This window comes from Prionailurus viverrinus, chromosome E2 (assembly GCF_022837055.1).
Source record: "Prionailurus viverrinus isolate Anna chromosome E2, UM_Priviv_1.0, whole genome shotgun sequence".
NCBI lineage: Eukaryota > Metazoa > Chordata > Mammalia > Carnivora > Felidae > Prionailurus > Prionailurus viverrinus.
In genome coordinates, this window is record NC_062575.1 from 20,024,037 (window position 1) to 20,050,872 (window position 26,836).

Here is a 26,836-nt window from a genome sequence, read left to right on the forward strand (position 1 = left end):
CAGCATCTCAGTGGCCACATATCTGCTGGGGAGGCGGCTACGCCATCACGCCACAAGAGTGGGCAGCCAGGGATGTGGCTCCCGGGTTAGTTTGAGCGTGTAGCTGCGCAGGCGCGGACAGTGCGCGCGGAAGGCGTGCAGCACTGAGGGTCGCACGACGCAGAAGCAGTGTACTTCGCGCAGGTCCGTACAGCGCACAGCCAGCAACTCCAGCGCGGCGTCCAACTCCGCTGAGGCAGCGGCGCGCACCTCGAGCGCGCGCAAGGTTGAGGCATAGTGGAGCGCAGCAAAGCGCACCGGACCTACGGTGTCCCCAGAGAGACTGAGGCGCAGCGCAGCCACTGGCACGGCAGGCTGCAGGACCCGCGTCACGCTCTCGTCAGGCAGCGCTGGCTCCAGCTCCAGCTCCACGACCAGTCTTGGGTGGCGGCGGCGCACTGCGGCCCAGTCTTCCTCGGGCAAGGGGGGCGCGCGTACGTCCTCGGGGCACGCGCACCGTAGGGCCAAGTGAGCGAAAGGCGCGCGGTCTGGCGCCGCTAACACCTGGAGGGCGGTGCCCGACAGGCTGGCCAGGTGCAGCCCAAGGGCGCGCAGACGCGGGCAGGCCTTCAGTAGCTCTAGCACGGAGTCTGGACTCACGCTGCCCACCAGCGTACAGTTGTTTAGGAAAAGGCTTCGGAGCTCGGGACAGCCGCGTGACGCCTGCAGCACCAGTGCGTCGTCCAGTGTGAAAGGCAAGCGCCGAAGGTCGAGGTGACGCAGCGCGCAGGAGGCCCGACAGATGGCGTGCACGGCGTCCAGGATGTCGCGGCCTGCGTCGAAGAGGGGCTTTTCTCCGTGGCAATTCAGGAGCAGGCTTCGAAGCCCTGGGGTACGACCCGCCAGTGCCGTCAGCAACTCAGTGGCCGCCCTGCGGCTCGGCTCCCTCGACGGCTCAAATTCCAGCCGTAGATTGTGAACGTGGTCCAGGCAGGCGGACAGATATGGTAGCAGCGTACCTTCTCGCTCACAGTCGTAACTTGTGGTTAGAACGGTGAAGAAAAGGCATTGGCCTCCAGAGGCCTCTGCCTGTCCCTCACCCTACTGTCCCCACTCTGCCCCCTACAATACACCTCCCAGTCCTGATCATTCCTGGTTGCCCCAAAGTAGCCGCTGATTCTAGGGGGACCTCCCACCCTATCCCTTTAGAAGACTTAAGATGCGATACGCCTGTCACTAGTTGAAACTCTGGCAGCGAGAGTCAATGATATTTTAGGAACTGAGCTTTCTCCGAGGTCTCTACAGAGGCGTGGCATGGCTTCTGAACTGTCAGGTTCCCATTCTGACTCAGCTACTCCTTACCTGAATGACCTGTAGAAAGTGATTAAATCTCTGCCTCAATTTCTTATCTGTGCAATGGACATAATAATACTACCTATCTACCACATAAGGTTTTCGTGGGGATTAAATAAATTAATATACATAAGGCACTTAGAACACCAGTTAGTACATAATAGGTGGCCAATAAATGTTAGTAATGATTGTGCTTTTTAATATCCCTAACCCCCAACTCCATGGAGAAAGGGAGAAGGCAGGAGGGCGGCGGGGAGGAGGGAGAGGGAGGGGCCGCTCACCTGATGATCGTGTCGTGCCACACCGCGCTGCAGGTAGCAGCAGCAGCCCAGGCTCTGCAGACCCTGGAGGCAGTGGCACGGTCCCGCAGGGGCAGGTGGCGAAAGATAAGCGCCAGCACCTCCTCTGGCAGTTGCTCTCCAGGCTCTGTCATGACCGTGGACGGGGTGGGAGCTCTGTGCTAACAGCAGTTCTTGCCTGGAGAGAGAAGGGCGTCTCTGGGCTCAAGAAAGCCAAAATGTTGAGGGGACCACCAGAACCTATGTGTAGAAATGCTTGTGGCCCAGGAATTGCTACATAATTTGCAGAACCCAGTGCAAAATGAAAATACAGGACTCTTTGCTGAAAATATTATTAATAATCTCAAGACAGTGACAGCAGAGCATTTGACCAAGGTGTTAAACTAAGCATGAGACCCTGTGCCTCTCACTGAACAGGCCTCAGAACCATGAGGTTGGCCCTGGATGCTTAAAGATTCTTTCACACTACATCCTCACTTGTTGAACTAATCTGCATTTTATGCTATACCAGAAGAAATACAGCTACGACCTATGTGCGAAGTTGATAAAGCCGAACATGTAGATTTGGAAAATGCTATCGGGTCTTTCTCCTAGTTACTAAGGTTTACCCTGGGGAAGGTGGAGGGCTGCACTGTACATGACTTGGGACAAATCGTCCTTCCCCCCCTGCCCTCCCCCTCCCCAGCTCAAAGAGCTCCTCTCGCCTCTAACTGCCTCCCCATACACACACTCCCCACCCGGACTACCCAGACTAGTCTCCCAGACATCTTCCAGAACTGCTTCCTTCCCTGAACTCTAAGTTCCAGGGAAGGACTGGGCCCAAGACACGCCTCAAGGGCCCTTGAAATGAGGGCTTCTCAGATGGCAGGGGCAGTAGAATCACCCGCACACTTGTTCACAATACAGATCCCACTGCCCACATACTAAATCAGGCTCTCTGGAAAGAGTAGGACCCAGGAATCTGAATTTTAAGAAGTGCCAGTTGACTCCACTGGTCCCAATTGAGAAACCACGTCCTAGCCTTGCCAGTCACTAGAGAGTGACGATAGGGTTAATAGGGTGAAAGCATTGGAGAATACTTTTAATTGGCAGGGACCACCAGCCAATCAGGAAGCGGGGGCGCGGGTGGGGCACTGCTGAAATGGCTGAGTGAAGGCTCCTTCCTTTTCTCCCCTCCCTGGGGAGAAGTCCCGGGTGCTTCCTGAGAAAGGCCGGAGGGGCGGAGAAAAGCTTCGGGCTTTGAGACCTGAGGTGCCCTGGGTTCAAGTTTCAATCCTGATCCCGGAGCAGTACAGGCTCAGGTTGGGCGATTTAGGTTCAGCAGGAATTCCGCAGACCCATCCCGGAGGGCCGCCTTTGTTGGAAAGTGTGCATCCTCTTCGAAGTTGACAATTTATTTTAGAGTGCTTGAAGGTTTTCCTACACGTTTCACACCACTTGCTAGTTTTCTGTTCTCCCATATTCTCCAGGTTAACTGTCCTTGCTGCAATTTGAGCCTCGTTACCCTTAGGGCTTCAGATACCCTCAGCCAGGCTTGAACTTGGACCCACCGGCACCCCGTTCTGAGTGTCAAGGAGTAGGAGAGGTCAGAGATCATCGAGCTCAAGCCTCCAGGCGGCACTAGAAAATTATGGTGCCCAGGGGGTGCCTCTTTGTTGATCTGTTTCCTGCCTGAGAAAGCGAGGCAGCGCTCTCCCTTGGGGTCCCCTGGGCGCCTAAGTGCCGCAAGTGCCCAAAGTCTCTTGCTGTGGGCAGTTCTTCCCGCCGTCTAACCCTGGGCGCCAGTGTCTTACCTGCTTAACGGACCAAGGGGGCTTTGCCCAGAGGCTGTGGACTGGCGCCTGAGGACAGTGGGAGGGAAGGAGTCACAGGGAACACGGGGGGCGGGACGCCCGGGCTGACGGGGCTGCTCCGGCTGGGGCGCCGCCCCTGCGCTCCGCGCACACCCGGAAGCAGCCTAGTCCAGTGGAGCAGGGCGGGCGTGGGAATCCGGGCTGGGCCCAGGCCGCCAGGTTAGTGCAGAGGATGGGTGGGCTTTCCCGGGTGCCGGCAGAAACAGAGGCGGATCCCGGCTCAGGAGCGTGGGTGCAGCGCGGTTGTCACCCGCCGCTGCCCGGGCCAGCTGGTGGTGGCGGCCTATTGGGGTGTTTCCTTGGCAGGCGAAAGAGAGCGTACGGACGTTGGCACTAGCGTTCCTCATCCCAGCTAGGGTCTTTCGGTGGCGGCGGGGGGCGGGTGGTCAAGTTCCTACTGGTGGGAAGGCGGGGCGGGGCTCGTTCTGACTTTGTGAGCAGAGACCTGTTCCCGCCCTAGCCAATTGCACTTGCGAAACCGCAGCACGAGGGTGGGTGCAACTGGAGGCTGGGCAGAGGGGCAGCTGAGTAGGGGGACGCGCCAGGATGGATGCAGTTCTTGAGAGGCTCTGGCCGCGGGCCTTTGCTGTCCACCCAACCGGAGGTGGAGCTGCCCCAGGACAGTTAGGCTATATTAATGGGACCCTGCGCCTGGTTGACCTCTGGTAGTAGGGGCCTATTTTCTTTAGTTGGTACCCGCGTGTCCCTCTCAGTCTCAGCTCAGTGAAGAGTCTCCTTGACCCAGCCCGGCCCCGCCCTCAGAGAGGCGGACTGCGGGCGGATGACGCGCGCGGGGCTTCCCGAGGAGGGGCTTCTGTAGAACGACACGCAGGAAGAGGTTCCTCAGTGGATAACTCGAGCCAAGGGTCCCTGTCCTCGTCTCAATCCTATTATCTGACCCTCCAGACCTCCAGCCCAACCTGTTTGAATTCTCCCATTTGTCCACTAGTGAGTGTGATAAAACATCCCCCCCTTCCTTCAGGTTTCCAGGGCCCGCCCGCCCTGACAGTCCTGATGGGCAGACTCTGGCCCGGTCCCAGACCCCCACCGCTGCAACTTCCACATTCATGAGGTCAGCACCCTCAAGTCAGGGGGCTAAGAAGACATGGAAGAAGAAACGTTTCAGGGCAGGTTCCCACACTTTCCTGCCCTCTGGGCCACTCCCGCTGGGCTCCTCACTTTTGTCACTTGTCTTGTACTGCTCTTGGTCCCACTTATCACCTATAGAGTCTTACCCCGTTTTTTTTTTTTTTTTTTGCTTCGAATTTATGTTGCTTTTTAATACAAAGCAAACATGTCTATTTTACATAAATTAGAATGTTGCTAAATACAATGAAAATACCCGCCCCCCCCAATCTCCTTCTCCACTCCCTGCAGAGGTAAATACTGCTAGCTAGCTTCCTGTTAATTTACAGACTATTGCTTTGGATAAATACACAAGTATTAATATATTTTCTACCAAAAGGTTATGGGGAGGGAGGCTCAAAATGCATGTCCCCTGTGCTCATACTGAGGGTGGGACGGACCATCATCACGTCTGGGTGATGTTGGAGGGTCCCTGCCTGGCTAGTTACTGTCCCAGCTGTGGCTCTCGGGTTATGATCTGGGGGCAGATCTGAAATGCAACCTCTGTTTTGAGGTCAGGATTCCTACTCCCTAACCAACAAAGTCCAAGGGACTCTCTGGCACCCCCCCCCCCCCCACACACACACACACTGCTGAGGCTCCCTGTTCCTCATGTAAATGGATGCCAGCTGGGGCCATCCCATCTGTTCTGCCTACAGCAAAGACATCCTGGGTGCTTACAGCTGGGGCTCAGCACCCCCTCCTAGCCCACTGTATATAAATACAGACGATCAGAGATAAAGAAGTGTGACTGGTGAGGCAGGAGGTGGGGTCTTGAGCCAATGTTTCTAGGAAAAGGGTAAGATGTTGCCCCAGGGAAGGTGGGGAGGAAGAATCATGCTGCACCATCCTGCCTCATGGGAATTCCCCCCCCCCCCCGGGTCTAGGGCTAGGGTTTGGTCAGAAGATAGATGGAGGAGATACTAGCACCAAGGGACCCTGGCTCTGTCTGGACAAGGAGGGAATCTGTAATAGAACAATTTGAGTTGTGTAAGACGAGAGCCCAGCTCCAAGGACTTTAGAACAAAAGAGGAATGATTTAGCTCACATAACTGAGAAGTTCAGGGTGCAGCTAGAGCCAGGGGCATAGTATGGTTAGGCATGCATCTCTTCATCCCTTGGCTCTGTCTCCTTCTGTGTCAGTTTTATTCTCAGCCAGGCTCTTTCCAGGCAGTGGCAAAGGAGTCCTTATCCTTCCTTCCAGCTCAGCCCCGTGGGAAGGGAAACTAACGTCTCTTTCTTATTGGTCCAGCCAGGGTTGCAGGTTGATTCTGATTCACCTGAATCCTATACCCAACTCTGAACTAATTATTTCAGGAAGGGGAGTGGAATATGAAGATTGGCCAGGCCTATTTCTCTCACTCACACCTGGAGCTAGGGAGTGGGGTTAGCGCCCCCAACAGGCACATGGGTAGAAGAGGGAAGGCCCCAAAGTTCAGCCAGGATTGGGGGAGGGAATCTGGGCACAGGTCAACACTAACAGGTATCCTTGGAAGTGAAGCCAGGAGGTATGGTAGGAATGCAGGTGAGAAAACCTAATGGGGGGGCTGTGGTCCCAAAGGGATACTCGGGGCTCAAGTTTAAGCTGAAGGCATACCAGGACATGGGTTCGGTTGGCTGTGGGGCATGCACACTGCCCAGGATAAGGATGTCTCCTATCAGCTTTGATAAGGGAGACATCCTGGCCTGAGGGCGGGGTGGGGGGTGGGGAGCAGAACTTCTCTGCCTCCACTGCAGTATAGTATCTCTCTTTTTCTGCCACTGTGACCCTGGGCTTTCTCTGAGAAGATAGTGGATGGACAGTACTCACTCCAAGTCTGGGCTGAGCTGAGCTGGGCTGGGCTGTGCAGAGACAGAAGCACAAGGGGCTGCCTGTGGGATAAACTTCCCCTTACAAGTGTGCCAGCTGGGTGGGGACAGCTGGGCCATGCAGGACTGGACACTTGTCTCCAGGGCTGGGCTGGGGTGATCTGGATGCCTGTCTGTGTCTCCAGGAGGCAAGATGGCGAGTGGGCCAAATGGGCTCGAGGAGTGGGTGGGCAGCGCATACCTGTTTGTGGAGTCCTCGCTGGATAAAGTGGTCCTGTCTGATGCCTACGCTCACCCCCAGCAGAAGGTGGCGGTGTACAGGGCTCTGCGGACTGCACTGGCAGGTGCGTGGGTGGGGGGGTACTTGAAGAGGGAGGGGAACTTGGGCCTTTGTGGGCGGGGCCAGGGGCTGAGGCCCCACCTCCTGAACTCTGTGGGCCCCTTGCTTAACCACCCTGTTAAGGAAAAGATATGATGGGGTGGGGAGGAGGGGAGAGGGGTGCTTGGTTTCATAAGTCTGTCTTCTCTGTTTATGCATGTGTGCCCTTGGGTGTAGACATGTGTCCCCGTCTCTGTGTATGATCTACCTATATGTGCACTAACGCCCCCCCACCTGCTTGATGCCCTCTACTCACCAGACCAGCCAGCTCTCTGCTTTCTACTAATCGCCCATCTCTCTCTTTTCCTCTCTCACTGCAGCACTCCTTGCCCAAGACCCCTCCCTAGTACCTACCTTTCCGGGGAGCCCCCCTTTCCCTTCTCGGGGCAGAGGCCACAGGAAGCTGAAGCCGTTTGGGGGATCCGCTTCCTTCCCGGGCAGTGGGAGCCACAGTTGGTGGAGACTGAAGACCTGAGACCTCTCCCTCCACTGTCCTGCCGGGTGCCCACCCAGAAGGCTTGGCTGCCCTGGGCATACGCCCCTCTCTGTGCTGCAAAGCCTCTCCCATTGTCCCTTTTGCCCACCCTCATTTGAGGCTTCAACGATGGGGCTGGGGTGGCACCCATTCCGTCTTACGGTGCTCCCTGTGATTGGTTCTGGCTTTCATTTTGGGTTGTTGCTGTGTGCATGCCAGTTTTGTTTCCCAGCTGGGAGCTAGGAACAGGGAGGGAGTCTGCGCGGGCTTCGCCCCACTACGGTCGCTTGGAGAACGGCCCCGCATGGGGACCGCCTGTCGCCTGACTGTCCGCCTCCGCAGAGAGTGTTGGGAGTCCGGAGGTGCTGCAGATGCTCAAGATCCACCGCAGTGAACCGCAGCTGATTGTGCAGGTGCGTTTCTGCGGACGCCAGCCCTGCAGCCGCTTTCTGCGCGCTTATCGCGAGGGGGCGCTGCGCGCCGCGCTGCAAGGGTGCTTGGCAGCAGCCCTCGCCCAGCATTCGGTGCCGTTGGAACTGGAGCTGCGCGCTGGCGTGGAGCGACTGGATACCTTGCTGACGGATGAAGAGCGCTGTTTGAGTTGCATCTTCGCCCAGAAGGTGCGGCTGGGCCAGGGCCAGGGCCAGGTTAGGGTGGGGCGGGGGATCCGCAGCTAACACACCTACCGACGACCCCCCACTGCCCTCCCTAGCCTGACCGGCTCCGGGACGACGAGCTCTCTGAGTTAGAGGATGCGCTCCGGAATCTGACATGCGGCTCAGGGGGCCAGGGTAGCGACGTGGAGGTCGCTCCGGTGCCCTCGCAGTCCCTGGATGCCTCTCTCTCAGACGAGAAGCCGCCGCCGCCGCCATCTGGCCAGACTTTTCTGTTCCAGGGTCAGCCCATAGGTGAGGCGCGCTCAGAGGCGCAGGCAGGGTCACTGGGAAGATGGAGTTTGGGGAGGAGCAAGGTCTGGGCCGGGTAGTACCTGGGTGGGAATGGAGGGTACCGCTCCTGGCTTCCCGAGCTCATTCTGCTTCCCGCTCCCCCCGCAGTGAACCGGCCGCTGAGCCTGCAGGACCAACAGACGTTCGCGCGCTCAGTAGGCCTCAAGTGGCGCAAAGTGGGGCGCTCCTTGCAGCGAGGCTGTCGTGCGCTGCGGGACCCGGCGCTCGACTCACTGGCCTATGAGTACGAGCGCGACGGGCTGTACGAGCAGGCCTTCCAGCTGCTGCGGCGCTTCGTGCAGGCCGAGGGTCGCCGCGCCACGCTGCAGCGTCTGGTAGAGGCACTAGAGGAGAACGAGCTCACCAGCCTGGCAGAGGACTTGCTGGGCCTGGCGAATCCCGATGGCGGCCTGGCGTAGGTTGGGTACCAGAGAAAGGGACGAACGGCCAGTTGTCCAGCCCAGGTTTGGAGCACTTGGATGACCCTAGAGTCCCTTCTGCTGCTACTGCTGAGCTCTGTCCATCCATGGGACTCTGAGACCACACTTATAACCCCACTTAGCCGAACTGTTGGAGCTGCTGGGCAGTGTTGATTGCCTTCTTCAAGAGTTGGGCAAGCACCCACCATGCCTACTGGGGTGCCACTGGGGATTTGGCTCCAGATACTATGACACAGACAGAGTGCATGGGTGACCTGCTGCAGCAGTCTGCCCACCCCAAATGAAGGGCTTCTGGCCAGCCCTTACCTCTTCACTCACTGAACAGGTAACTGCTCATTAAGCACTTGCTGTGTCCTAGTTATCATCCTGGTGCTGTAAATACTGTGGTGAACAAGATACATGAAACTGCCTGGCCCCAGTTCATACTCAGTGTCGGACTGCAGATATTAAGCAACTGTAATAAATGTGAAAAATAGGGGTTTTTTGATGTGAAAAATAGGGGTTAGGCTTCTGGGGAGAGATAGGAGTGTGAATAGGGGAGACGGTGGGGGTTTGAGAGAATGGCAACATTCTGGGCATAGCCAGCCTCAGGTGAAGTCTTGGGGAATGTTAGAAGAACAGGAAGTTTGGAATGGCTGCATCTAGGGGTGGGTGGGTTTGTAGAGAGACCAGACCAGTTGGTGAGTATGGGAGGCAGATAGCTTGGGGACTGGTGAGCCATTTTATAGAGTTTGGATTTTATACTGAGGCCAGTGAGAAGCATTTAGAGGGTTTGGGGAGTTAAGGTTGGGAGGCTGGTGAGGAGGGAGATGGGGAGGGAGGAGGATGGAGAGAGGGGAGGGGAGGAGAGAGAGGGTCTAGGCTAGGGCCCTGGCAGCAGAGATGGAGGGAAGGGATGAACACTAGGAGCAGTTTAGGATGAAAGATAGCAGGCCTAATGACACTGGATGAGGAGTGAGAGTGAAGGAGGACCTCAGGGTTTCAGCTTTTGTCAGCTAGATGAAGGGTGGGGTTGCCTGCTGAGATGGGGGCCCTCAATCTCCAGAACAACTCTCTGCCCACCTGGGTCCCGGATCAAACCCTTTGCTCACGGCATGCTTCAGGAATCCCCTAGCTGAACCATCCCTGTCCATCCAATCTGGCCTGCAGTGGCCCAGGCCTGCAGGAGGCTATGCTGATTTGGGGCACTAGGGACCAGGGGGCCCAAGAGGTGCCTCTGGGGAAACAGACTTAAGTGCTCACTGTGAAGTTAAAGCAGAGGGGGTTGACCCCCTGTCCCGTGTCCTAGTGGATAGATGGAGAGAGGGGGCAAAGGAGGACAGAGGGAAGAGTTCCAGACTGAGTTCCAGAAGACCTGGGGCAGTGCTCTTACTTTCTGCTTATATGATGCTGGGCAAGTCACTTAACTCCCTGAAAGGCACTGTCCCCACCTGGACATGAGCAATGAAAGCTGCTACCAGCGTTGTGAGAATTGAATGACCTGTCTTTGGTGTGTATGTGTGTGTGTGTGTGTGTGTGTGTGCACACCCGCTGGAGGGTGGGGGTGGGGGAGCATAGAACCAGGAGTAGGGAGGCAGCCACGTGTCCTGGGCCATTTATAATTTATAGGTCCTGCCTGGTAGAACCAGGGCTGCTGGTGAGCTGAGGAGAGGCTCTTCCAAGATAGTCTGGGACAGTGGCCAAGTAGAAGTCTAAGACGCTGGGCCTCAGGGATTTGGGACCCGCCTGCCCTGGGCTCCTGCCAGCCAAGACCCTGTCCCACTCCGAAGAGGTAGGGGTGTGGAGATTAACCAGAAAGGCTAATGTTTCTTCCTGCCCTCACGGAAAGGCAGATTTGGGGCATTTGAGCCCACACCGAGACCAGAACCCACCTTCTCAGACCTTCCCAGAGAGTTGCCTGTGGGGATTCTTCTCAGAGATTAGTCCCCACTTGGAGACAGCGCTCCCTGAGGCGCCAGGGCGGAGCTGAGCTCCAGATGTCCCGGCGCGCACAGCTGGAGGGTCACGTGGCAGCGGCCCCGGCCCCCCTTCCTGCCAACGCTGCATTTGGCCCAGGCCCGGTTCATGGCTGCCCTTGGGACCCTGCGCTGAGCCCCGGAGCCCTGGCGTCCGGGGCCGCGCCGCTCCCAAGGGACGAGAGTGAGTGTCGGGATCCCAAGGACGTGGTGGGTAGGGAGGGGTGGAAGGGATTCGGCTTCAGCGCGGGAAGGACGGGTTGGGAATCGGGCCGAGGCTCCCGGCCTTGAGGAACCGTCCTGGGCCGGGGTTGAGGGGTGGGAATTGGCTACTAGGAGGAACTTCCAGCCCCTTCAGGGTGCCCATCCCAGTGTTGGTGGGGGTGGGGTGGGGTGCCACGGCCCGGAGAAGGAAAACGCCGGAGGACGAATGGCTGGTAGCGGAGACCCTCGGCTTGTGGTCTCAGCCCCCTCCCCCTTGGGAGAGAGGGGCTGGGAGCCCCTACCAGCCGCTGGCTTTCGCGGCAGGGGCCCCTGACTGAGTTTCTCCGCAGGGGGCGGGGGCGTGAGCCACGCGGACATGAGGCGGAGGCTGCGCCTACGCGGGGACGCGTCGATCACGCTTCTCCTTGGCACCGCCCTCGGCCTCCTGCTCTACACACAGCGCGAGGGCGCGACCCCGACGACCAACGCACTCCGAGCGCAAGGGAAGGTAGAGGCAGCGCCTACTCCGGGACTCCGAGTCTTCCAGGCACGGGACGCGGACGCAGCCCCAGCCCCTCTGGTCTACGAAGGGGACACACCGGAGCCGCCCACACCCACGGGACCCTTTGACTTTGGCCGCTACCTACGCGCCAAGGACCAGCGGCGCTTCCCCTTGCTCATTAATCAGCCGCACAAATGCCGAGGAGATGGCGCACCTGAAGGTGGACCCGACTTGCTCATCGCCGTCAAGTCAGTGGCGGCGGACTTCGAGCGGCGCCAGGCCGTGCGCCAGACGTGGGGTGCTGAGGGCCGTGTGCAGGGGGCGCTCGTGCGCCGCGTGTTCTTGCTGGGCGTGCCAAGGAGCACAGGCACTGACAGGGCAGACACCGAGGGGGATGGCACGCGAACCCACTGGCCAGCCCTGCTGCGTGCCGAAAGCCGTGCATACGCGGACATCCTGCTCTGGGCTTTTGACGACACTTTCTTCAACCTAACGCTCAAGGAGATCCACTTTCTGGCCTGGGCCTCTGCCTACTGTCCCGAGGTGCGCTTCGTTTTTAAGGGCGACGCAGATGTGTTTGTGCACGTGGGAAACCTGCTGGAGTTCCTGGCGCCGCGGGACCCGGCGCAGGACCTGCTTGCGGGTGACGTGATTGTGCAGGCTCGGCCAATCCGCGCGCGGGCTAGCAAATACTACATCCCAGAGGCTGTGTATGGCTTGCCCGCCTACCCGGCCTACGCGGGTGGTGGTGGCTTTGTGCTTTCAGGGGTTACGCTGCGTCGCCTGGCCAGCGCCTGTGCACAGGTTGAGCTTTTCCCCATTGACGACGTCTTTCTGGGCATGTGTCTACAGCGCCTTCGGCTCACACCGGAACCTCACCCTGCTTTCCGCACCTTTGGCATCCCTCGTCCTTCAGCCGCGCCGCACCTGCGCACCTTTGACCCCTGCTTTTACCGGGAGCTAGTTGTAGTGCACGGGCTCTCGGCGGCCGACATCTGGCTTATGTGGCGCCTGCTGAACGGGCCCCATGGCCCAGCCTGTGCGCGTCCTTGGCCTGCCGCTGCTGGCTCTTTCCGGTGGGACTCCTAGGTAACTTCATGGCCTCAAGATCCCCTTCATTCAGACCCAGGATAATTACTGCCGTGTATGTAATTCTCTCCCAGAGGCTGAAGAGTTCAAACTCTAGCCCCATTTCACCAGGAATTGGCCTCCACAGGGCCCCAAGGAACTAAGATTGTGCTTGGCTCCTGCTGGCTTGGAACCATTCGAACAGTAGTCCTTTGAGACAGCCAGGGCTGAGGCCATAGAGCACCAGGCTCTGCCAAAGAGGGACATGTTTGGTCCTCCTACTACCAAATAGGTATTGGGGAGCTGGGATGGGTGGTGGTTAAGAGGCTCATGTAATCTGACCCTAGTCCTTGGTTTGGAGGCCCTAGAATGCTGCAGATGCAGTTTTTTGTTTTTTTTTCTCCAAGGCTGGAGGAGGTGTGGGGGCCTGGCCTCGGTCCTCCAGGCAGGCATTTGGCTTCCCACCTGCACCTCCAAATCAGAATTTCAGCCCTGGGCAGATCTTTAAATCTTCTGAGGTCTTTCCTGAAGCCAACCCCTCCTGGGCCCTGGTCTGGCTGGAACACCAGGGACAGAGGCACACAGGGACAGCTGAGTGCATGGTCCCACCTAGAGTCTCCCCACTGCAGAACTTTCACCCATACAACAATGCCAGTCTCCTACTAGAGGCTATGCTGCCCCACTCAGAGGAGCCAAAGAACCCAAGATAAAGCTACCACCATAAAACTACCCATATTCTTCAACCACCCAGTTTCTCAAAAATCAACACCCCCATGTTTATTTTAGTACAAACATCCCAGCAACAGCACGTGGTAAGCTGCTGCTGAGGGCATAGGCCTTTATTGGAGGGGTATGGGCAGGGCATGAGGAAGGTTCCCCTATTCTAGGAGGATGGGAATAGTCCTGGCTGCCCCAACAGTGGGATGTAATGTGGGCTGGGAGGGAGGGGGGTCCTCCGGCCAGGCCACAGTCCAAATAGGAAGACACCAGTCACAAAGTTATGGGAGCGCCACACAAGCCTGGCTGTAACCCAGGAACCACTTAGGAGCCTGGGGCAGGTCCCCTGCACATTCATTGTTAAACTCTACAGGATGAGGCTGTACATGAGTTAATTACAAAAGAGTCATATTTACAAAAATATGTACACACATTTGAAAAACTCACAAAATTGTCATCTATGTATCACAAGTTGCTAGACCAAAATATTAAAAATGGGTAAAATTATACATTTCTCTTCTCAATTCTTTTCAAAAGGATTATTTTTAAAGCACATATGCTACTTTCCTTAGTAAGACCCATGTAAAGACTGAGCAGCCCAGCTTTCCTTGAGCCCCAGAGGCCTTGAACCATGAATGGGCCTGGCCAGGGGACACTGCCCAGGGTTGGGGCAAGAGAGCCAGCCCTCAGTGCAGAACAGAATGCTGAAACAACAAAAGGAGGAAGATGTCTTTGGCTAAAACTTTGGCATTAAATAAAAGAGGCAAACAGGATGGAAACATGCAGCCTGCCAGCCATGTTGGGGAAGAGTGGGGGCACAGGTGACCTTGAAGACTGGCTCCAAGAGGGGTAGGAACAAGGCCTGGGCACATACCTAGATGGTAAAAAGTTGTGTTTCAACCAGTTGGGTGTGCCTACTGGGCCTGGTAGGGAGCGCGTGCAAGGAAGGAACAGGGAAGGGCAGGTGGGCCACGTTGGCCACAGCCAGCTCATCAAGTAACTAAAGTAGATGTAGTGCAAAAGTTGCAACCAAGTACTATGGACATGCTACCTGCTTGCCTTAAGGGTCACGTGGCAACAATGGGCCAAATGCAGGACCTCATCCTCGTCCTCGGTGCCTGTGACCTCAGCCACAGAAAGAGTCCCAACTTTTCCCAATGTGTGTGGGGCAGGGGAGAAAGAACCCTGCCTCCTTATGTGTTAGTCGAGGTCTCCTGGGTCCAGGTATCAAGGCTCAGAGTTTGTGCTTCTCTTTGCAGTCGGTGTCCTCTGTTGGCACCAGCAAGCCAAGGACAGACAGAGGAATATCTGGGCCTCTCACTCCATGGCAGAGCACCCAGTCTGAGCCCCACCTCAGAACATCACAACAGCCCTTCAACACTGGCAGGGTGTCCAAGAAAACCCACAGGGTGGCACATGGAAGCCTGCTGAATAGGATGCGATGCACATCTCCACAGGGCAGAGGGGCATGGGCGGTGATGTCCTTAGGGGAGCTCCGCTGTTCTCAGGTGGGCACCAGGCCTGGGGGGGCCATACAGGGTCACCGAGGCAATATGGTTATTCTGCATGACCTGGTGTGAGTAGAGGACAAGGAATCAAAGGGAAGGAGAAGAAGGGATGTAGGCAGGGCAGGCAATCATCCATAAAAACCACCAGTGAGGCTAGTACTGGGGCTGTGACTGCAGAGAAAGGATTTGAAGCAGCTCCTGTGCACAGTGGATTGTTCCATGTACAAAACACCTGCACACAGGGGTGGGCTGATACCTAAACACCCCCAACTCATGTTAGAGCTCATCTCTGGCCCAGAAACTGCCTGCTCTTCATGGAATACATCAACTTCACTATACCTATTTATCCAGTCCTTCTGGAACTGCTTGGGGCCTACTGAAGTTATTTGGGTGTAGCAACCAAAAGAGAAAACAGGGACAGCCCATTCCTCTCCCAAGCCAGTGGGGCCTCTATAGACACTTACCCATAGCACATTCTTTCATATGGCATGCAAAGGTACCCAACACTCTTGTGGTGAGCCCCACTTGCCCCCTGGCGTTTCCTCTCCTACTGTATTTACATTCTCAAATATGTGGGATCGCCATCACCTCTCACCTTGTTGGATATAGATCACTGCTTTAGCCTCCATGATCCCAAATTTCCCCAACATAATTTCTGAACCCTTACTGTTGAATGTGGGTAAGTCAGATTCTTAGCAGACAGGGTTACTGTGGAAGGATTAACTCACCCAGCAGAGCCGTTAGGCCCTCCCCAACCTTTCTCCATCACTTGCCCATCCCTGGCATGGCCACCAGCCCTTTAACCCCCAGGGCTTACCTCAAAGATCATCCGCTGAAGACCAAAGCAGAATGTGGAGCCAAATGGGTTGGTGTTGTTTGGGGAGGAGGACCTGAGGCCAGGGAAGCCAGAATTAGAGGGGCAGACAAAAGCCGAGGCCAGGCAGGGCATCCAGTCCCTTTTGGGATGGGGGCTATTGTCCACTGGTCTCTCCTGGCTTTATCTGTTTCCCACAAAGGCCCTTGAGGTCCCAAGGGTGGTGACAGGTCTTATTCAAGCTCTGAATCCTACACAGTCTAGTGGTACACAGAAGGTTATTACGAAGTTAGAGTGGCGTGGCAAGAAGTTAGGAAGGAGGAGCCACATGCAGCATGGCAACTGAGTACAAAGCTGTGGGCTGCAGCCTGTGAAACTCTGATGGGAAAAAAGAGTCCAGGGAAGCCAATGAAAAGTGCTTTACTTTCTGAATAACTAGGGGTGAAAGGGTCCCTCTATCTGGAGGTAGCTGGAGGGGGGCTATCACAGGGGGCAACCTCTCTGGTACAGGTAAACATGCAGAATAGCTGGCCCTGTTGTAATGTGCAGGGTGGGGGCAGGAAATAATGTCTGTGGCAACACTAGCAACTTCTGTCATTTCTAAGCCATAGGCACTGCTAGGCTTCCCTACCCCATGTGGGCTGTGAGGAGCAGGATGGGGTCATCAGAGACAGCAGCCTCCCGCTCACCTGTGTAGGACAACAGGCTTCTCCACAGGGTGGCCCAGGAGCTCTTGGATACTGTCCCACTGCAAAAGGGATGGGGGTGGCAAGAGCTTAGCAGAGACCTAACCATGCCTGTGACCAGTGGCTGGCCCATAGGATGTGGGCCCCAGACTGCTGGTGGGCTCACACCCACTTCATTTTGGGGCTACATCGGGTGGGAAAATATGAGCTCACCTTGCTGTAGGTTGTGCATGTTTCTGTCTGACCATCTGCATTTTCTGAAAAGAAACATAGGGTGGGTTGGTAGCTGGCCCAGCACACCTGTGACCCCAGCCCTAGGCGGAATCCAAACCTGGCCACCCTGTGCATTGGGGTTGGAGTACAGAGGGAAGGCAGATGGGCTATTTCAGAGTTCTTGGATGGAAGAGGGTAGTGAACCAGCAGATGGACAGCAGTCACAAGACTGACCTGGAAGCACCTGGATAATCATGTATAGGAAACTCCCCGTCAGAGATAACCAATCCCCACTCATCAATCCCATGGTCAAAGGAAAAGACCTTTAGAACCTTCAGGAGACTACAGACCAGAACAATACAGCCCCAGAACAAAGAGCCCAACCCAGAGGAGCTGAGGCTAAGGGCAAAGGCTCCATAAACCCAACCACTAGCATTTCTGTTTGGATCATGGTCTCTTCTCATCATGAGAGACTAACTCTCCAAAACACTTTCTTTACTCTGAAGATATTCACTACTTACCTTTCTTTATGGCTAGTGGGATCTTGAACTCACAGCGATGATAACTAGAGAGAGAAGTCAGATAGGTAAAGGCTGGGCCCCATGAGAGGCCTGACCCCCTGTGCATCTCAACCCTGCAACCCAGGAAAAACATAATGAATCTGTCCCCGAAAGCCCTGGCTCTGGGGTCTAGGGTCTAAAGACCCTATCATCTTGGATAAGATACCAAGCTCTCTGAACCTATTTCCCTATTTGTAAAATGGGTACAAATGGAGAGATAAAAGGTATTGGACACTGTACCAGGAACAGAACGAACACTCAAGAAATGTTTGCTTCCCATAAAACTAAGAATTTAGGTACAAATTAGTGAGCATTCAAAGCCACAGCTCTCTTTTACTGGGAATTTTTAGTTCAAAGCTCAGTTTTGGAGGGGCAGGTACAGGTATACTCACATGTTAAAATTATAATGCCCAGGGTAATTGGTGTGTAGGACAAACTTCTTCACTTTGTGTGTATTTGCGTCAAAGAGGATATCCTGGGATAGAAAACAAGGATTTCCAAGTAGGGAAAGTTACTGAGGTTGGGAAAGGACATGTCCAACTCAGAGATGGCCACTTCATAATAGAGATGCCTCTGGACAACAGCCTTCTGCCAAACAACAGTCAAGGGAGCAGCTGAGGCAAGCAGCCTTAACTGGACATTTTCAGTAAAGGGGGGGAACCCAATCATCTGTGGGTCTCCCATTCCAAACTTGGTAGCAGCAGGCCAAGCAGGTTTGTGGGCTACAGCTGCCACTGCTTGGGAACTCAAACCTATCATGGAGATCTTGCCTAACAAGCACTCGATTAAAAACTCTTGGCTTAAAGGTCACCAAGAAGATTCAGTGACCATCTGACTTTTCAGAGGCTCAAGGCATCTAATTACTCTGAATGCCATGACCGCAAGACCCTTCTGGCTTCCATTAGGCCCTCTCTGTGAGAATCAGTGACCCTGGGAAATGAAAATCCAGCTTCTGACCAGGATTCAGACTTGGAGATGATGCTGCCTATCGAACACTCTCTCCTATTCACCACACCCTTCCCAGTTTCACACTCTGACAGCTGTTCAGGCCTGTGACCCCAGATTTCCCTCTGATTCCATTCCTACATTAGCTACATTAAGTCCTATTAGGGCCGGGCCATTTGTTCCATCTTTCCTGTCATTTATCATCACCGGTCCTTGACCTCAAGAGGTTCAGTTTACAAAGCACCATTCTCTCTGCCACTGTCCTACCTCAAGAGTTTATGAGCCTGCTGCCGTGCCCCTACTACCCCTGGCTCCTTTGGTCTTTATCCACATAGGCAGACCCAGTATATCCTCTCTCCCTCTCCAGAATCTACCCTTTCTTTGCTGTTTCAGGAACTCAGGCCCTAGAAGGCTCAAAGGTTAGAAGAATCAAGGTCCAGGCCAACCCTGCCCTAAGAGATGTATCCTGCTAGGGCAGGGTTTACACAACTTCTCTCACACACATCCCATCTACTAGCAGGACTGTCAGCACTGACAGTGGCCACAAGCTCTGTTCAGCACCCTACATCCAGAACACAGGGCCACAGCAATGCCTCTGGGGTGATCCCCTGCAAATACATAAGCACACCCCTACTTTTTAGTCTCCCTATTTTGTGACTCCAGAAGAGGGTCCTGTGTTCTACAAACAGGCAGATCCCAAAATAGGTTAATTGGGATGACTCCCACAGCCGCCACCTTTGCAGCACGCTTCCCTCAATAAAGAAGCCAAGACATACCAGGGAACCTGTGTTTCTAAGCAATCTTGGTGGCAGGGAAGGCCCACTTTGGGGTACCAATGCAAGGCAGCACTGGGCAAAGCCAGCTGGGGCTAGTTTTCCTGCTGCCAGGCATGGTTACGAGCTCCACATGTACACAAAGGTATGCCCAGGTGCATGGTCCACCACCACAGAAATCCAACATTTCTCTCAGGAATCAGAACTTACCACTCCAAGAGTGAAGTAGTTAAAAAAGTAGTCATTGCACTTGGATGGAACTTGTTTATGAGGGGAAGGAGAATGAATTTTCATCTGTTAGGAAAAAAATAAAATAAAATCCAACCCCTTAATACAGTTCTTGGATTAACTGCAAGTCTACAAATTGTGCTTTGTGTGTAACATTAAGCTATCAGGTGAGCAAGAGTGTCAGAGTCCCTGCTGCTAGTGCTGAGTAACACTGAGCTTTGGTTGACTACAGACTAAGCCCTGGTATCCAAGAAAAGGCAGGACAATCTGATCAACAGGATCAGACAAGAGCTTTCAATTTAATTCTTTGTCAACTGTAATAGAACAGGTTCTATGGAAAAACAACAATTTATATTTACTTGATATTAAGTTAATATTGATTAAAAAAGAAAAGTGGGGCTGGCTCAGTCAGTAGGTAGAGCATGTGACTCTTGACATTGGGGTTGCAAGTTAGAGCCCCATGTTGGGAGTAGTGTGTACTTAAAAAAAGAGAGAGACTGCCTTTTTGACTTTATAAACACATTTCCCCTACCTTGTCTTCTGACTTATAGAAGACCTTGTGTGGAGAGCCAAGCATGCTAAGAACATCTTGGCAGGAATCACCAAAATACACTGAACGTTCAAATACCCGCATCTTGGCATCTGCTAATAGGCCAGGTCCACAACCTGCAGAGGAGAAGGGGGAGGTGGTCAGGTTCCCAGCCAGGGCCTGAGATGCTGCAGCCTAAGGCCCAGGGGCTCCCAGAGAGGCCACTTGCTGCATGCTGCATTATTAGCTCTGGCTGAGGGGCAAGACTGCATATAAGCAGAAATACCAAGTCATACAGCTTGTGATGTTATGAGAGATCACCATCTACTTGAAATAATCCCAGAGACTCATTCAATCCCACAAAAGTGATGTGGAGCTCTGGAAACTTTATTCAGTCACCAAATATTTACTTATTAACTACGATGGGATAGACACTTTGTTAGATATTGAGGAAACATGCTGGGCAAAACAAGTGCAGTCTCTGTCCTTATTGGAGCTTATGGTGTGAAGATCCCAATCCCACACCACACAACTGTGGTACAATAAACAGCAGCATAGGTGCTATGGAAGTATAGAATGAGGTTCTATCTCTTGCCACTTTCTAGGTCCTGACAAGATACAAGAATTTATGTTAAGAGGGGCTTCTCGGGGCGCCTGGGTGGCGCAGTCGGTTAAGCGTCCGACTTCAGCCAGGTCACGATCTCGCGGTCCGTGAGTTCGAGCCCCGCGTCAGGCTCTGGGCTGATGGCTCGGAGCCTGGAGCCTGTTTCCGATTCTGGGTCTCCCTCTCTCTCTGCCCCTCCCCCGTTCATGCTCTGTCTCTCTCTGTCCCAAAAATAAATAAATGTTGAAAAAAAAAAAAAAAAAAAAAAAAAAAAAAAAAAAAAAAAAAGAGGGGCTTCTCAATGGTAACCTCCAACCAGAGACTGGACCTAAAGAAAAAAAGCACTCTATAAAAAAGCCAAGAGTGAAACATCCATTAACTCATCCCTAATTCTACAAATACTGATAGACCCACTAACACTCAAAAACGAAAACCAGAGAAGTGGGAGGATAAGAAAACCCGATTTGCCACGAGTTTCTTCTTTGGGAAGAATCTTTAATCCCTGACTCTAATACATTTCAGAAACAGTTCCAGTTAAACACACACATAGCAGCAGCTGTGGAATACCAATAGACACTCCTAACAGGAAGATTTTCCCCATTCTGTGGATGGAAAGACAAAGTATTTTCTGTCTCCTCCACCGGGGGAAAAAAAAAAAAGGTGGGGGAGGTACCTGGGTGGCTCAGTTGGTTAAGCTTCTGACTCTTGATCTTGGCTCAGGTTATGATTTCCCTGTTCATGGGACTGAGCCCTGAGTTGGGCTTGGCGCTGACATCACAGAGCCTGCTTGGGATTCTCTCCCTCTCTGCCCCTACCCTGCTCATGTTCTTTTTCTCAAAATAAACTTTTTTTTTTCTTTTGTAAAAGGCAAGAACCTGAGGAAGACTGAATTTCCTGGTCCATGATAACCACCATCACCTTACTCTGCACAGAACTTTATAATTGACAAGGCTCTTTATAATAATCCATTTATTATATAGGGAAGACTTCAGGAATCCACAATCTGAAATAAGTTGGTACCGAGTTCTTCAACTAATCCAAGAATCTTCAGTCACAGCACATATACAATGAGTGGCAAATAAGGTTGTGTTTAAATTAACTAGGTCCTGGGAAAACCATAGTCCACATTAACCTCGGTCTATATATCTTGCAGTTTTGGCAATCCTGGCTGACCACCAAAAGTCCTATACTGTAAGCCCAAAGTCCCCAGGTACACTTGTGAATATGCAGATGGAGCTACTAGGAAGGCACTCTTCACAGGTGAGTCTTCTCTCTTGTCTCACTCTACCTGAAGCCTACCCAGGTAAAAGTACCTGGGTTTTAGGAGCCTATTTTAGCTTCTGATTCCCTGGAGTGAATCTTCCTATAAGTTATTGTGAGGACCAAGATAGATGGAACTGTCTTCTTATCTTAAAAGCATCGCTGTACCTGCACTCCACAGGAAACATGTGAGAAATGGGTTGGCTGAGACAAGTTACGCTTGCCAAAGGAAACTCTCAACGAGTACTAGATTGGACAGTAACTTGGGTGAGTCCCTGACTTAAAGTGTCTCCCCAACTCATCCGGCAAGCAGTGAGATGTGACTGCTGGGAGTGTGCTATACAAGGTGGAAGTCAGAACTGGAGAGTCCCCGCTCCCAACAGACTCCTGCTGTCACTTGGGATAATTGTGCCATCCTTGACTACCTCAGTGTTTCAAGGAGTGATCCTTCTGACAAGAAAGACCCTAGATTGACCTTGTTGCTACATCTCAATTCTCTCAAACAGTATAGCTCAAGTGCAACATTAGTTTTCTGCTTGGCTAGAAAACCACACTTTTAGAAATTTCTAACCTGGAGGTGGGGAACTATCTAACTGCTCAGGGGAGTGACTTCAGAGTTCATACACCAGATTCTTCATAGTTAAGAACTAGTGCCTTAGAAACGAATGCAAGACCCCAATTTATGAACAAACACTGGCTAGGCATAGCTCCTATGCTGGCACCCAGGCCAAAGGCACGGAGGCAAACTCGACATAGGAGATCCCCGTACTACTAATACGAAGCATGACCCAAGGTGCAAAGTAGCTGAGATTGGCCATGCCACACAAGGAAATCACAAATGAGACATGGATCCTAGAGAGACCAGCCACTGAAGACAGCAGCTCTTTTTTTGTTCATAGTCAGCAAAACTCTCAGTGGATGTGGCCAAACCAGAATTCAAGAAGTCCCTTCTGCCAGCCTCCTGAGAACTGGGCATAAGGGGTAGAAAAGGGCAGAACACTCCAATATCGAAGCTCATAACATGCATCTCTAGTAAACAGCCTGGGAACAACTGAAAATCTACATAAGCACACAGAAGGCTATATACATGCTAGAAGTAATGCTACTGTTACTTATTAAGATTTACTAATGACAAAACTGTGTCTTGTCCTTTTTCATTAAATTTAAATGAAAGCTTTAACCATAAGTATCTACATTATCTTGTACCAACTACCTGTAAGCATGTGGGATTTTAGACCGTCTCAACATGAATATAATCCACCACCCCAAGGCCAGTAACTGACCTGCAGCAAGTAGCCGAAGTCGTAAACCTGAGGGTCCAGTTCCATCTCGAAGAACATCTACACTCTCAGCATACACATTGCCAAGGAAACAGCTCAGGGGCATCACGGGAGCCCTGGAGGCAGGCACAGAATGAGCAGAGGCTTCACCCTCCCTCCCAGGGAGCCCATGGCCCATGAAGCTTGTGCTCCCCAAACGCACTTGGTATCCTGTAGGCTGTTTCCACTGTAGATGTACATTCGTTTCACAGTTGCTCCGTGGGGTATCTGGAGAGAAGCTAGACCATGGGCAAAATTGGGCTGCAAACACAGGACAAAAGTTTTACTGAGAGCCCACTGCAGGCCATATGGCCCAGGCTCTGGCATTTCTCCAGCACTCATGGTCTTCAAGAACTGGCCAGGTCAAAGCTAAACAACAGTTAAACCTGGCTCCAGGTCAATAAACTCACCCCATCCATTCAAGTTCATCTTTCATTTTACTCAGTTTTTCTTTCCTTCATCAAGAAAAACATGCAGGAATGCTTCCTTTAATAAAATGTAAGCCTTACAAACATCTATCATTTCACGACCCTAAGGATGCTGCTACCTAAGGCTGAATGAAACATTTTGCTAAAAGCAATAAATAACTGAAAATCCAGAATGAATTATCTCAAACTCTAGGTTACTGAAAAAAACACAGTGATTTAGTTTTAAAGCAAGGCAAACTGGATTTATCTCTGAAAATCCTCACTCTGCAGTGGGAAGTGCCCTCCCCCTGGGAATGCTGGCTCAGGCTTTGTTCTTGCTATCAGTCCTATCCATGTTGGCCCCTAAAGACCTCAGAGATGAGGAAACCAAAGAAAGGGTACCTATCCAACCTCCCCAGTGGCACTGTCTGCTGGGCCCATATCACCTGGGTACTGGGTGACAAATACCATGGGAAGGGAAGGGCTAACCTCGTACTTGGGAGCCTCAGTCCACGAGTCTAACTGAAAAGAGAAAGACAGTCCTCTGAAGTTGAGGTGGAAGAGCTGCTCAGCGGAGTTGTACACTGTAAGAGTGGGGAGGAGAAAACGACATGGTTGAATGGTACCAGAGATGAGAATACAAACTAGCCTGGTAACACCTTCCTTGTGCCTGATTCTTGAACTGACTTACTAGGGTGAAAACAAGAGGGAGAAGCTTTCCCTCACACCCAAGTATCAACCCACAAATTCTACCAGAACCTGGCTTCCTGTAGGAAGGGGCACTAGGGCTGGGATGGTGCCACTTGCCAGGCTTATCATTATAGGCTGTGACAGAGGAAACAGATAGACTTGGCTTACCTCCAGGATGGGTCGCACCAAAAGACTGGTCAATCTGCTCAATGGTGGGAGCTATGGCCTGAGAGTTAAAATGCACTCCACTGAAAAACAAAGATGCTTTTCAGGTCACTGAAGATGGTGGCTGGAAGAGTTATTCTTAAAACACAGGCAGGTGAGCCTACAAGTATGTCAAAACACAAGTTTAATTAAAGAACTTTTTTTTTTTAAATGTTTATTTTTGAGACAGAGAGAGACAGAGCATGAATGGGGGAGGGTCAGAGAGAGACGGAGACACAGAATCCAAAACAGGCACAGGCTCCAGGCTCTGAGCTGTCAGCACAGAGCCCGACACGGGGCTCGAACCCACAGACCACGAGATCATGACCTGAGCCGAAGTCGGACACTCAACCGACTGAGCCACCCAGGCGCCCCTAATTAAAGAACTTTTAAGTGAAGGATAATTAATGGGGTCAGAATAAATCAAGTCTCCTGAGACTGACATATTGAATTGATCCTCTAGAGCCTCCCAAGACATGTGTGGTCACCGGGCACAATTTAGAAGGAAATAAACTCAGTCTCAGCCCTGTGGCATTTGGACTTGGATAAAGAGGGGCCCCAGGAAGAGAGAGTATGAATGTGTTTTCTCAGGATGCCTATTAGCAGTTTGGCTTGAAAAGGAACTTTCTTAAAAAGGGATGAACATCTTAAGAGAACAGTGTATAACCAAGCAAAGCAGCTTGCTTTCTTACTAGGCAGAAGAACCAGCCAGCACCCATGGACTAGGTTAACAGGTAGGTTGGGGGTGAGGGGCAGATCCTATGCAAAGAGGAAAAACCCAAGGGGCAGGGGCTTGGGAATGAAGAGCAACACATGATTTCAGATGATGAGCATGTAAAGAGAATGTTTAAAGGTTAATTTAAAAGTTAGTATAATTCATGGAACACCTCTTTTTTTAACCAGGCATGGTGACAAGTGCTTTGCCAGCAGTATCTCATGTCATCTTCCTAACCTAGTAGCCACGTACTGGCTTCATTTCTCTGATGGAAAAACAAGCCTAGAGAGGTTAAGTGACTTGCCCAAGGTCACAGAGGTAACAGAATGATGAACACAGGGCAGTCTAACCCAGAACCTCATGATTTTACCCACCACTAATTCTTGTTATTTATTTAATTTTACCTACCACCTTTAAAAAAAACAAGTATGAGGTGGTATCTCATTGTAGTTTTTTTTTTTTTAATATAATTTATTGTCAAATTGGCTTACATACAACACCCAGGGCTCATCCCAACAAGTGCCCTCCTCAATGCCTATCACCCATTTCCCCCTCTCCCCAACCCCCATATCCACCCTCAGTTTGTTCTCTGTATTTGAGAGTCTCTTGTGGTTTGCCTCCCTCTCTCTGTTTGTAACTATTTTTTCCCCTTCCTTTCTCCCACGGACTTCTGTTAACTTTCTCAAGATCCACATATGAGTGAAAACATATGATATCTGTTCTTCTCTGACTTATTTCACTCAGCATAATCCCCTCCAGTTCCATCCACGTTACTACAAATGGCATGATTTCATTCTTTCTCATTGCCAAGTAGTATTCCATTGTATATATAAAGGACATCTCCTTTATCCAGTCATCAGTCGATGGACATTTAGGCTCTTTCCATTATTTGGCTATTGTTGAAAGCACTGCTATAAACATTGGGGTACATATGCCCCTATGCATCAGCACTCCTGTATCCCTTGGGTAGTGCTATTGCTGGGTCAAAGGTACCCACCACTAACTCTTAAGAGGGAAAAGACAAAGAAAGGCTCCAACAAAACTAAAAGACAAAAAGAAATCTGCAAGGGGCCAGTACTATTACACATTTGCTTTATCCACTTCTCTATTGGCAAATGTTGCTTGAGCCAGCCCCAGGAATTGGACCCTTTCACGCCCTCACAAAGGGAAAGGGAAGCCCGTTAAGGAAGCTTACTAAACGGAGTATTCTAGATGGTAGCACAGCACCTTGCCATAAAGGGTGCTCAAATATTAGTTCATGATATAGGCCACCCCCATTTTCATTCTAAGAAGTAGATTTTGGGGCGCCTGGGTGGCTCAGTCGGTTGGGCATCCGGCTTCGGCTCAGGTCATGATCTTGTGGTAACGAGTTCGAGTCCTGCGTCAGGCTCTATGCTGACCGCCTGGAGCCTGTTTCAGATTCTGTGTCTCCCTCTCTCTGACCCTCCCCCCGTTCATGCTCTGTTTCTGTCTGAAAAATAAACATTAAAAAAAAAAAAAACTTTTAAAAAAGAAGTAGATTTTGGCCCCCAAATAGAGGTCCCTTTGGCATTCCCTTTAGCATAGAGGCTTTGGGGTCAGACCTATTTGGGGAGGGCAGCTATGACCCAGAAGACAGTCACGTCACCACCTCTAAGCTGAGGTCCTGTTTTGCTGTAAGGATTAAATGAACTGACATATATGAGAAGTGTTTTACACAGAGCATGTTCTTAACAACACTTCCTTCTCTTCCTTGGGAAGCTAAGTAGGTTTGGAGGCTGCCTGAGGAAATCATGGTACCAGGTTGTAATCCTGGAACTGCTAGGAATGGGAATTCTTTATTAACTTAATGAGAGTAATAAAGTCCATTTGTACCAATCCTGTGACACAGAGCAACAGGGGAGTAAACTTACCAATATTTTAACTTTACTTTAGTCAAGTCATATACTTCAATCACCTAAAAGAAAAAAAAATCAAATTTTAAGCATTGGTAATGCTCTGCAGTTGAAAGAGATGGATTAAAAAGACATTTATAGGGGTGCCTGAGAGGCTCAGTCAGTTGAGTGTCCGACTCTGGATTTTGGCTCAGGTCACAATCCTGGGGTCATGGGACTGAGTCCCTCATCGGGCTCTGTGCTCGATGTGGAGCCTACTTGAGATTCACTCTCTCTATCCTCCTCTGCCCCTCTCCCCAACTCATGTACGGTATCTCTCTAAAATAAAATTAAAAAAAAAAAAAAAAAAAAAGAAAGAAAAGAAAAGAAAAGACACTTATAGTGGGGCACCTGGCTGGCTCA

The 26,836-nt window shown here is 52.0% G+C and overlaps 4 protein-coding genes across 10 annotated transcripts in view; 2 read left to right on the plus strand and 2 right to left on the minus strand.

Annotated features, from left to right (window-relative positions):
* Positions 1 to 45: 45 nt before the first annotated feature.
* On the minus strand, positions 46 to 15,475 carry FBXL8 (F-box and leucine rich repeat protein 8). Of its 2 annotated transcripts, none has more exons than XM_047835103.1 (3): positions 15,431 to 15,475; positions 1,614 to 1,809; positions 46 to 1,018 (listed from the first exon to the last, which is right to left on the minus strand). In XM_047835103.1, the coding sequence occupies exons 2-3, from the start codon at positions 1,763 to 1,765 to the stop codon at positions 46 to 48; spliced, it is 1,125 nt and encodes a 374-aa protein (XP_047691059.1). In that variant the 5' UTR covers positions 1,766 to 1,809; positions 15,431 to 15,475. The 2 variants fall into 2 exon arrangements, with proteins under 2 accessions (XP_047691059.1, XP_047691058.1); XM_047835102.1 differs by lacking the exon at positions 15,431 to 15,475 and adding an exon at positions 3,425 to 3,890.
* TRADD (TNFRSF1A associated via death domain) lies at positions 3,579 to 9,134 on the plus strand. Of its 2 annotated transcripts, XM_047835104.1 has the most exons (5): positions 3,579 to 3,643; positions 6,604 to 6,762; positions 7,615 to 7,892; positions 7,985 to 8,180; positions 8,328 to 9,134. In XM_047835104.1, exons 2-5 carry the CDS (start codon positions 6,612 to 6,614, stop codon positions 8,636 to 8,638), a joined length of 936 nt encoding a protein of 311 aa, XP_047691060.1. In that variant the 5' UTR covers positions 3,579 to 3,643; positions 6,604 to 6,611; the 3' UTR covers positions 8,639 to 9,134. The 2 variants fall into 2 exon arrangements, with proteins under 2 accessions (XP_047691060.1, XP_047691061.1); XM_047835105.1 differs by lacking the exon at positions 3,579 to 3,643 and having other exon boundaries at positions 6,624 to 6,762; positions 7,118 to 7,892.
* B3GNT9 (UDP-GlcNAc:betaGal beta-1,3-N-acetylglucosaminyltransferase 9) lies at positions 8,868 to 13,614 on the plus strand. Of its 3 annotated transcripts, XM_047835094.1 has the most exons (3): positions 8,869 to 8,984; positions 10,488 to 10,798; positions 11,169 to 13,614. In XM_047835094.1, the coding sequence occupies exons 2-3, from the start codon at positions 10,636 to 10,638 to the stop codon at positions 12,407 to 12,409; spliced, it is 1,404 nt and encodes a 467-aa protein (XP_047691050.1). In that variant the 5' UTR covers positions 8,869 to 8,984; positions 10,488 to 10,635; the 3' UTR covers positions 12,410 to 13,614. The 3 variants fall into 3 exon arrangements, with proteins under 3 accessions (XP_047691051.1, XP_047691050.1, XP_047691052.1); XM_047835095.1 differs by lacking the exon at positions 10,488 to 10,798 and having other exon boundaries at positions 8,868 to 8,984; XM_047835096.1 differs by lacking the exon at positions 8,869 to 8,984 and having other exon boundaries at positions 10,701 to 10,824.
* Positions 13,539 to 26,836, minus strand: part of PHAF1 (phagosome assembly factor 1) — a 30,571-nt gene continuing 17,273 nt past the window's right edge. For all 3 annotated transcript variants that reach the window (XM_047835098.1, XM_047835097.1, XM_047835099.1), the window contains exons 5-17: positions 26,453 to 26,496; positions 23,810 to 23,889; positions 23,441 to 23,535; positions 22,708 to 22,805; positions 22,509 to 22,621; positions 19,365 to 19,498; positions 18,815 to 18,898; positions 17,279 to 17,361; positions 16,848 to 16,891; positions 16,327 to 16,370; positions 16,117 to 16,175; positions 15,431 to 15,503; positions 13,539 to 14,676 (exon numbers count right to left, since the gene is read on the minus strand). In XM_047835098.1, the coding sequence (XP_047691054.1) occupies positions 14,590 to 14,676; positions 15,431 to 15,503; positions 16,117 to 16,175; positions 16,327 to 16,370; positions 16,848 to 16,891; positions 17,279 to 17,361; positions 18,815 to 18,898; positions 19,365 to 19,498; positions 22,509 to 22,621; positions 22,708 to 22,805; positions 23,441 to 23,535; positions 23,810 to 23,889; positions 26,453 to 26,496 (1,038 nt within the window). In that variant the 3' untranslated portion in view covers positions 13,539 to 14,589. The remainder of the gene's footprint in view (positions 14,677 to 15,430; positions 15,504 to 16,116; positions 16,176 to 16,326; positions 16,371 to 16,847; positions 16,892 to 17,278; positions 17,362 to 18,814; positions 18,899 to 19,364; positions 19,499 to 22,508; positions 22,622 to 22,707; positions 22,806 to 23,440; positions 23,536 to 23,809; positions 23,890 to 26,452; positions 26,497 to 26,836) is intronic.